The sequence below is a fragment of the Aulonocara sp. 'chitande type north' Nkhata Bay genome, linkage group LG15, assembly GCF_057382095.1.
Source record: "Aulonocara sp. 'chitande type north' Nkhata Bay isolate Kocher_YH1m ecotype deep benthic linkage group LG15, A_spYH_male_GT1.1, whole genome shotgun sequence".
NCBI classification, from domain to species: domain Eukaryota; kingdom Metazoa; phylum Chordata; class Actinopteri; order Cichliformes; family Cichlidae; genus Aulonocara; species Aulonocara sp. 'chitande type north' Nkhata Bay.
In genome coordinates this window covers 41,491,225-41,502,234 of record NC_141358.1, presented here as the reverse complement: position 1 = coordinate 41,502,234, position 11,010 = coordinate 41,491,225, and the positions used below count along the sequence as shown (strand labels likewise).

The 11,010-nt window shown below is 41.9% G+C and overlaps 1 protein-coding gene across 7 annotated transcripts in view; it reads left to right on the top strand.

The window, feature by feature from the left end:
- Nucleotides 1–11,010, top strand: part of ptprfa (protein tyrosine phosphatase receptor type Fa) — a 353,347-nt gene that overhangs the window by 316,998 nt on the left and 25,339 nt on the right. For all 7 annotated transcript variants that reach the window (XM_086263516.1, XM_086263515.1, XM_086263514.1 and 4 more), the window contains 3 exons: nucleotides 4,397–4,520; nucleotides 4,613–4,788; nucleotides 8,588–8,707. In XM_086263516.1, coding sequence (XP_086119642.1) covers nucleotides 4,397–4,520; nucleotides 4,613–4,788; nucleotides 8,588–8,707 — 420 coding nt within the window. The remainder of the gene's footprint in view (nucleotides 1–4,396; nucleotides 4,521–4,612; nucleotides 4,789–8,587; nucleotides 8,708–11,010) is intronic.

Sequence of the window (11,010 nt, the reverse complement as noted above, 5' to 3'; positions counted from 1 at the left end):
AATCGTATATTAAAAACTGATGTGTCTGTTGATGATGTTATCTAAAATATTTTTGCTGAACTTCCAGTCAATCACAAGTACTGATGCCTGTGCTGCAGTGTGACTGTCACTGCTTCTTTTTTATTTCATTTTCTGGCTTCTGCTGCCTGCACAGCAGGCGGGGTGGTGACAGTGGGGGGGTTTGAAACTTTGTTCAAAGATGAACCAAAAGAAACAAACCAAAACCAACACCAGCTGCCTACTGAGCAGGAATGTGTAACCTCTGCAATGCTGTGTGTGTGCACTCAAGATAATCTACACTTAACTACAGCTGAGGTGTTATTAATGAAGCTGTGTTTACATCAGGGCTGCCACGATTAGTCGACTAGTCACGATTACGTCAACTATCAAAATCGTCGACGACTGATTTAATAGTCGACGCGTCGTTTGAAGCTTTGTAAGATCCCAAAGACGCAGGAATAAGTAGCAGGATTTAAGAGTGTAATAACGGACTGAAACAGAAGATGGCAGCACTGCATGTACAAGGATGCCAGCTGCCGTTAAACTCCGAAGAGGAAGCTGTGTCCCAGAATTCATAGCGCGGCCCTGCTCAGTTTCCAACAATGGCGGCAGCTAGTTAGTTTTAATATTACTCTTATTATTCTTTCTGGGTCACAAAATAAACGTTTAACATATTTTCAGGCGAGAATGTAGCTGTGTAAACCTCAAATATCTGCTCAGTTTATCAAGACACCACATATTTTCAAAAGCGCTCCGACGTTTTCGGAGACGTCTGTTACCCACTAGCTCGTTAGCGAGCCGGGGGCTAGGTCACTAGCGCCGTGAGAACACCGGACTCCTGGCAGATCGTTTTCAAACCCACCGCCGTCTTTCGCTACTCAGGTTAAATATATATGAGTCACTTAGATAACTTACAAATGTTATTGTTTGGCTTTTTTCAGTATTTTATTTGTTCCTGAGTAAATCGGTTTGGCTGAGATTAAAGTTATAGTTTTTACACAGCTGAATAAACATCAAGCAGACAGCTGATTATCAGAAGTGTGAGATGCTGGAGAATTTACTCCGGTGTCCCGTTATATTTTAGATAGCAAGGAGTTTATTAAACTCCACCGAAACAATCTGAAAACTTCATTAAAATTTAATAAACTATCATCTTGTCTTTATTTTTAGTTAGCACAGACCTTAAACACTTAAAGCTGTAAGCTAATGATAGTTATATAAGAGCAGATGCTGCTGGTGCAATAAGCTGTACGTTTTACATCCAATGGATGATGATCTGATTAGTCGACTAATCGCAAAAATAATCGGTGACTAGTCGACTATCAAAATAATAGTTTGTGGCAGCTCTAGTTTACATATGACATCAGTGTATTCAAGCTTTTTTTTAATTTAGTAAAACAGGTTATGGGTTTAGTTTAAAAAAAGCTAAAGTTGAAACACAGAGTAGTAAAAACATCTGATAATACCTCTAATCTGAAAACTAAGAAAAAGAAAACTATGTTGAATGTCTGCAGGAATAAGATATGTTCCTTATACCAGCTGTATAATAAAAACATTACATACAGCAGTGACTAGTCAATCAAAATGTAGCCACGAACTGAAGCTTATCCAGCTGTACCGTCTCTTTTCCTCTAAATGAGACCCTAAATTAGAAAATGAACGTCATGTTATATTTAATAAGACGTGAAACTAGTTAGTGAGATTATAAATGTGTCCGGCAAGTGTTTCCTGAGGTGATGTATCAAATGAGCAGTGGGGTATTTTCACATACAGTAAGGTTTATACTTTAGCCTGCTAGCGTTGCCTCAGACGCTGAGCATTTAGTTGGTCTTTGCTGATGGTCAGCATGGCTGTGTGTTTGTACAATGCACCAACTATGCACACGACCCAGGCAGCATAATTTAGGTGGACTTTAAGAAACTGTAACAGGAATGACTACTAGCGAGTCTCCAGATGTCCGTATCTGTAACAAAGTATAAAGTCTTAAAACATAGTTTTGCAGCTTATTTTTTCAACTTTTTGTGGCCATTGCAATGAATGCAAGTTTAAAACAGTACCAAAAACACAGGCGACATCAACACTCTAACCAAATGCATGCCTGCAGGAGGAGCATAAAACTCCCGTAGTAATCTTGGCTGTTTTGTCCATATCTCCCATAATGTCTTTGGTCAGTCTAATCACTTTAGATTTGGAATTTGGTTTTGTAAGTGTTACTTGTGGCTAATGTTTGATGGTTTATGTTGCCAATACCAGTTTTCCTGTACATAGATAGTGTTTAAACCTCTACCGAGGTTAGATTGTTTGAAATGTACTCATTCGTAATCATGAATTTATGTGACTTTAACTCTGACTGAATGACATTCATAGTAGTTTCTTTTTCCATTCAGCTGTAAGCCGCACAAAACATCGCTGAGGGCTGCAATTAGCAAACAAGGCGTACTTGGAAAACCCTGGTTGTAGAAGATGTGAACAAAGAACACATTTATGTATGTTTGAACAACAGTGTGAAATAAAATAGATGTAATGTGTGCCTGTGCCGTTTGGGGGGATTTAGTGTATTAAAGGTAAATCAGTTATAAATTGCAGTCCACTAAATCTGCACACACTGAGTGTGAGCTAACCCTGTCACATGCATGTGCTTCACAGAGGCCTGTTCCTCTCTCTGTGTTTACCTGCTTTGTTTTTTTTGTTTGTAGAAGCGCAGATAGTGATTACGCTGTCATCGCAGTAACTGATCTACATGTAGGCGGAGCACATTAGCAGTAATGTGAGTGGTTTCTCAGTGCAGTGTACTGGAAGCCTTACCTAACAGGCTGTTAAATAAGATGTGCTTTCAACCTGTTTCCCCATTGTCATTATTATCAGTTGTAGAGCGCAGCGCTGAGCAGCTATGCAGCCAGTCAGAAAGAGAAAAAGCAGCAGGATATTAGAGCCCTCGCCACCGATTCATTTTTCCCGTGCATCGGTATCTGTGTGTTTATTTACAAGTGTGTGTGTGAGATTTCTTTTTTTCCAGGTGATGGGAGATAAGCAGTTGGAGCATAAAAGATCAATCAAGAATAACAGTATGCAGAATGCCATTTCAGTTAAACCTGTGCCTGTGCTCACAGCCAGCAATCGATAGAGACTGTTAACAGGCAGTAAACCTGCCTGGTTCATATCAGCTCACGAGTGCAGCAGAGGTAAAGGAGGCAGAACGGCTCGCACGCTAATTGAAAGACTGGCAGGTTCCTCAAGTCCGCCTGTCAAAGTCACTGAACCCCAACTAATAGCCAAACCGGGTGATTAGGCAGCAACTTAAAAACAAATAAAGCTGACACTGGTTTCTTCATCAGGTCAAAATGAACTTTGTTCATTTGATTTGTGTTTCCTCCCACATTAAACTGAGGTTCTTTCCTTTGTTGGGCGACTGCATAAACAAAAAGCCGCTCAGTGGAGTCGTTAAAAACAGTGACTTTCTGCAGAGCTTCTTTAAAACAGCACATGTGGCGTGACCTTGCTCTCTAGTGCCCTTCTTATGTGTTGCTGGAAGTATTTGTGCCTTCTTCATGCACCTGGTTTGACTCAATAAACATCACTTAGTAATCCAATAATTTCCTTTTGACATGATATTTTCTGTTGGCCCAACCATGCATTCAACTACTGTTTCAAATCTATACGTAAATTGTCCAATGAAATTGTTCCGACAAGATGATGTAGCTAAAGGTTGATATCAGGGTAGCAAACATAATGTAGTTACTCACTGACTTCATCCTGCTCAGCTTTGAAATGTCACCTGAAGCAGTGACTCTGCACTACATATTTCAGCAAATTCAATTATGCAGCTTAAGTAGTTGATGAGTCATTCCTGAGCCTCTGATCATTATACTTTTGCATAATTTAGGCTTCAGCAGTAACTTGTTTTGCTGTTCTCCTGTGAGTCTCTGCGTCTCTACCTCTGCTCACAGGTGCTTTTCAGCCGGCTCATATAATACAGCGACCCCCATCTCACTAGAGTTTGACTGCTTTCCTGCCTCTGCCTTACTGTTGGTACCGAGAAATAAAATCGAACACAGGTCCTTATCTCTTCACTTTAAATATGATGCAAGTGGTCCCCATCGTTCAGTCTCATATGAGGAAAAAGACATGTCTAAGGCCATTGTCCTAAACCTCACCTCAGTGCTTTCCTTGATTCACCACACACCGAACCAGTAGGTGGGTGGATGGGTGGATGGATGGATGAGATTTTAGGAGTGGAATGTGGATTCAGGGGCTTAAAGATCAACCAGATGATGGAGCTGCAGGCTGAAGGAGGGATGATGAATTTATGTCACATATATCGGCCTGCACTCTTCTCTCAAAGAAGAGTAAAGATGCTCTCTCACCCACCTCTCACTCCCAACGCTTGTGTGTCCAGTCTATTGATCCAGGACAGCAGTTCACCTGGGAGCACTCCAACCTGGAGGTCAACAAGCCAAAGAACCGTTATGCAAATGTTATTGCTTACGACCACTCCAGGGTCATCCTCACACCCGTGGACGGTGAGAAACAAGCAGTAGTCGACCTCCATTTTCTGATCTGCTGCCATTTGTTTTTGTTTGCTCATTATGTCCAACTGTGCTTCTTGCTTAAGGAGTTCCAGGTAGTGACTATATAAATGCCAACTACATTGACGGGTACAGGAAACAGAACGCTTACATCGCTACCCAGGGTCCGCTGCCAGAGACGCTAAGTGACTTCTGGAGGATGGTATGGGAGCAGAGGACGTGCACCATCGTTATGATGACTCGCCTGGAGGAGAAGTCACGGGTGAGCTCCATTCATTTCAGACAGTTTTTTATGGCCTGAACCTAAACATAAAGCTTTTTCTGGCACTTCCTTCAGGGCTATTTTTTGGGGGTTAAAGAAGTTATATACTCTGGGAGAATCTCCTGCGTGGGGCATCTGAAACCAGAACAACCTGAACAACCTCAAAACCAAGCGACCTAGACAAAACCAGATGAATAGAAGCACAAAAAGTGGGAAAGATGTCAAATTTCAAATCTGGAGTGGTGGATAAGAGACAGACAGTGGCTGAGGTTCAGCAGGCTAGACAGCGAGTAAGGAGAGAGGCTGGTGTTAATGGAAATAAAACGTTGTTTTCTGTCTGTTTTACAGCAGTTCCAATCAAAAACACATAATAAACACTAAACACACCTCTGTCTAACATGCAGGGACGCTCTGCTTGTAGCATCCTGTGCACTTTGGCTGTGTATGTTTGCAGACTTGCAGCTCTAATGCAGACAGAGAACAATAAACAATAACAGAACACTAGCAGCCTAGACCCACTGCAGCACAACTAAGAGAGCATGCAGAGTCATGTGATCCAGTCCTAACTATAAACTTTATCTAAAAAGAAAAGTTTTAAGCCTGATCTTAAATGTAGAGAGGCTGTCTCCCAAATCCAGACTGGGAGCATGTATAATGTAAGTGGACCTGGTCCCAGCACATAACCCTGTGATTCCATGTATAATATATATGTGGTTCGGTACATAATTACAAAAATAAAGTATATGAAGGAGACTCTCAAAACAAGATCATTTGTAACCTTCATTCATGCTGTTTCTGTGCTGAGATGAATTCTGAATCGGACTCAAACATTTGTCTGCAGCTGATCAGTTCGGTGTTTGTCAGCTACGTTTTCAAAAACGTTTGAATAAAAGGAAGGTTATAAATTGGTCTGTGGTTAGCTTACACAGCTGAGTCAAGTAAAGGCTTTTATAAAGTAACGGTTTAATTAGCAGCACCATAAAAGCCCGTGGACTGTAGCCCATTAAGCAATAGATTCATCATATTTAAAATTTAAAAACAATAATTAATGGGGAAGCTTCTTTGAGCGGTCTTCTAGGAATGGGGTCTGAAAGCCACATTGATGGTTTAGAGGAAGAAATCTTTAACGTTATAATATAAGTAAATATCAGGAGTTATTACAGTTGCTGTACTTGACAGCTGTAAATGTTTTTTCACTAATAGCTGCAGTTTTATTTATGAAGAACTTCATGAAGTTTTTGCCAGTTAAAGTTAAAGGAATATGTCCAGTTGAATTTAGAAAACTACAAACTGCACAAAGTTGCCTGACACGTAAGTGACTGTGTGTGAACCAAGGGTGTCAGACTGCTTTAGTCCTCTGGCATCCATCTATTCACTTTCCTAATTATCAAGCTTAGGCTCACATGGACCATATCTCCTGGAGGCTATCCTGGCTGTTCAGGTGAAATACACTCTGGGCAAGCTGATAGTCCCCATCACATGACTAATGCAGAAAGACAGACAAGCATAGACTCTTGCATGTGACCTATTAAGAATCACCAATGAGCCTGACACCATATCTGTGGACTGTGTGAGGAAGCGGGCAGAGCAAATCTGCACAGCAGCACCTTCAGGAACTTTCTTCCTGTGAGGCAGGAGTGCTTATCAGTGCAATGTTCTGCTACTACAAAAAAGTCTTCAACCATCAAGTTTATGTGTACCATACAAACTTCTGACACGAAGCGACCCCCAAAAAGAGCATCAGTTGCAAAAAAACAAAAAATCCCTGGTCAGTTATTTGTGTTGCTCCTTTTCGAGCTCCATCACTTTGAGATTTGGCTTGAAGAAACATATTGTGCTATAGCTGTATGCCTCTTTTCAGTTCAAGGACGTTTCACATCCACAGCTCCGTATCTCTGCTGGTATGTGGATACAACGTGACACACATTGGGCCTCACTTTAAACTCAGTAACGAAGCACTCGGTCTTCCTCCTCTCCTTCAGCATTGATGTTCATTTTTACTTCCATTGCCTGTTAACTATCGTGCTAGCGTGCAGGTGCAGTGGAGGTGAACCTGTCTTTTATGTAGAGCAAAATGTCTTACAAATAAAGTGGTTTTTGGGTTTGATGAAAATTTCAAAGAGGCATTTTTGATTTTGACACAATATGTTGTAGTCATACAAAAACGCATCATCCCAGCTGATGGAGGGAGAGAGGTGGTGGCTTGCTGCAACCCATAATTTGAGAATATCAGAGCACAGTTGATATATTTTCTAATATTTTGCTCCATTGCTGTCTGGATGAAATTCATTGATTCTCTCACAATGGAAAATACATTACAAACAGGAGAATATAAGACAGGAGGCTGGAAGAGGATTGTCGATCCTCTGATTTACTGCTCTGAACGTAGCTCACTCGCAGTACTGATGAGCTTGGCTCAGCAGCAGCACGCCGCCTGTGGAATCACATGGCAGGTAGCAGGGTAGAAACGGCGTTCATGTGAGTAATGATGTGAAACCCTCATTCTCACTGTTAATAACTCCACAACCACAGGGCAGAGCTGAGTGCCACAGCACTGTGCCATTACTATTTGTGACAGTGGCCATCAGCCCTCTGCCAGAGCCAATTACAGCCTCTGTGGTTCAACCAGAGGCGCAGCAAATATTAGATGCTCTCTAACCTGAGAGCAGAGGTGACAACCTGTCTGTCCACACTTCCTGCTAATGTGCATGGCCCACAATCAAATGAACACATCCTGCCATTATTTACAGACTATACAATCAGAGGCTGCCATTAGACACACCAACAAGTTTCTCTTATTAGTTATTACATGCAGCTTCCTTGGCAATAATCATTTGGGGGCCATGTGAAGTAAATCATCCTGCAAGCTTGGGGTTGTGAGGGTCTAAGATTATGATTATGGTCTAATCTTGTGTAATGTAATCACTGAGTCCTTTTCCAAATCCATTTTCATATAGGAATGAATATATCAGGAGAATCAGGTGAGAGCATTGTTGAGTTCTCCATCCTTACATGTAGCATGCATAAGGACTTATTTTACTACTTTCTGTAGAAGCTGTTTCCACACAGGCATCACAGCCCTGAGCTTTTTCGTGATTATCTGATGGAGGAACATTAGAGAATCTAAATATCCATCACACCGGGCTGTTTCCTGATGTGTAGGAAAAAACAAATCTGGCTTTCACCCGACCCAACTCTCCCGATATTGCCGGTAGTTCATGTGATAAAAAAGGTATCCCAATGGCATGTATGTCTGGGCCTAATCTAGACTACTTATGGTACTTTTAGCTTTGATATAGCCCTGGTAAATGTGCTGTGCCCCAAATACCACAAGTTCCACCGTCTACAGTGGAACGTAGTTGAGGAAGCCAAACTTACCCTGAGTCAATACCATTCGTTTAGACCAACGGTGGCCAAAAACACTGCAAATAAGGGCCACATTTCAGGTGTCCAGGTCACAGGCCAGCAATCTCAGAAGAGATGCCCAGACCTCCCTCTCCCCAGCCCCCTCTTTCAGCTCTTCCAGAGGGATACCAAGGTATTACCTGAGACCAGACACCTTTAGAAAGGTGCTTGTTTCAGTCATGTGCATATATGATCCTGTTCTTTCAGTCACTGTCTACAGCTTGAGGCCAAAGGTAAGGTCATCTCCAGCTCTCTCTTTTCACCAGCTGAGTCCAGCACAGCAGTCACATCACTGCAGATACTGCACCAACCAATCTCTCTATCAACACCTACTCCACTTCCAACACCACTGGTTGTAGAGCTAAATAGTCCTTTACGTTGTCTCTGTTTGTAGGTGAAATGTGACCAGTATTGGCCCAGTCGAGGCACGGAGACGTACGGGATGATTCAAGTGACCATGTTGGACACGCTGGAGCTGGCTACGTACAGTGTGAGAACGTTTGCCCTCTATAAGGTAAGACCACCATGTTGCTGTTGATTCATTTAGTTACACAGATCACCAGGAGCAACTCAGGGTTCAGTATCTGGTACAAGGATACTTTGACTTGCAGATCAGGGATCAAACCTCTGACTTTCCAATTAGTAGACGACCAGTTCTGTCTACTGAGCCCACAGCTGCACAAGCGACCTCCCATCCAAACACTAACCAGGACCAACCCAGCTTAGCTTCCAAGCTCAGACAAGACTGGGTGTGCTCAGGGTGGTATGGCTGGAAGCCAGCGTCACATCTTAGTCCACTGGACTGTTTGAAAATTGCTTAAAAGTTAGAATCTTCTGTTGTTGAGATTAAGCTTCGTTAGCATACGGCTTAACTGTAACCTATCTCTAAATTTATGCTATGCAGTTTGGCAACCGCCTGGTGGAGGTTAAATCACATCAGTCACTATTTTTCACTAACAGTAGACCCAGACATATAAAAAATACGTAGAAAAATTAAACACCAATACTAATAAACTAAGTATCTGTATTTTCACCCTGTATATTCAGTTTACTTTCAGCAAACAAAGGAGAGTCATTTTTTATCCGCTTGTTAAGTTTCGCTTCATCAGTCGTTTCCAGATCCTTCATTGTTCAAAAGCAAATAAAAACCGAAGCATAACAAAGAACGAAAACAAGTCCAAATTCTTTCAATTTCAGTAAAATGATCTGAGACTGCTTCATACATCCGAGGAAAAATGGAAACAGGATCATAATTTAATCACTTAACAAACAGATTGCTGAACTCTCGCAATTGCAAATCACAAAATGTCTTTAGCTCATGGACCTAATTCTGCTCACCAGTGTGCAAGTATTATAAACTAGTGTTTCCCACAGAACCTTTTTTCTCTGATAATCCAAAAGCCACATACTTTTTTATAAGGAACTGACAAAGGAGTCATTGGGATGCTAAAGACATGCTACCTTCTGGGTTGGCCTACAAAAAAGGTCATCCCTGCAGCACTCCGTGCTGATTAAGGCTTCCGCAGCTTTAAAAGGATAGAAAATATTCTTTCTTGTCTAGAAAGTACTTAAGAGTCTAAGCCAGGGGTGTCCAAACCTTTTTCACTGAGGGCCACATACATAAAAATATAGGAGGGGCGGGGCCACTTACTAGAAATTAGGTATATAACCTTAACTTTACTGTATTACTCTGTGTGTTAACAAGAAAAATGCAGATAAGAAAGTGGTGCAAAAGCAGGGTAGTGACAGAATTGATGCGCATCATTGATATTTGAAGCATGTGTATCTGCACATGCATGCTTATTAACACACGGGTACTGTGGAATATATTTTTAAAGCGCTCGTGCTCTCGTCCACTCCCTGCAGAAAGTTGCAGTTTAATGTTGGCTGACGAGTCTTCAGTGAGTCGCACGACTGGATTTCTGGACACGCTGACGTTGTTGAAGTTCTGCACTTTTTCGGACACATTATTTCGGTGACTTTAACGAGGCCGTGTTACATGGTTTCCATGTTTGATGAGGTCTCCATCTGAAAAAGGCTCGCCATGTCTCGCGATGAGTTGGGCGACCTCATAGCTCGCTATTGGAGCCTTTTCCTGGACAATTTGAGCACGAAATAAATACTGCTGCTGACCCTGCAGGAGAGTTACTTTCTGCTCTGGCTCAGCACCAGTGTCGGATGCACAGGCCTGATGTTTGGTTTCATAATGACGTCGTACATTATCCTCTTTCATAACTACCACAGTCTCAGTGCAGATCAAACAGACACGGTTCCCCTTGAGTTCTTTGAAGAAATCTTCACTCTCCCACCGTGTCTGAAATTTTCTGCACTCACTTTCTACTTTTCGCTTCTTTGGTTCTGCCCTGTTTAGTAACTTGGGGGTAAATTTCTTCTGTGATGTCCTTTTTGGTGGAGCAACTGCCTTGATCAACAGTAGCTCCCCCTGGTGTTAAAACTAAGAAGTGCAATACACTCAAGTGCGGCTATTCTATTTATGAAATTACTTGCGGGCCAATTAAAAATGGACCACGAGCTTGGACACCCCTGGTCTAAGCAGATTGTGGCCTTGGTGCCTGAATTGGGGAAAAAAAATGTGTTGTGCCTGATATTATGTTTGTCACTGATAAAGCTATGAAAACGTCATCATACACCAAGGACACTTTGTGTGCTTCTGAGTGCAGCTCAGAGTGCATTTGTGATGCACAAATAATAAGAAGTTCTTGCATTAATCATTCAGATAATCGAATTTATGCCAGTGAATCTTTTAGCCTCATAATCACATTAGTGTGTTGGGGTCTGTTTTTATGAGTGACAAAC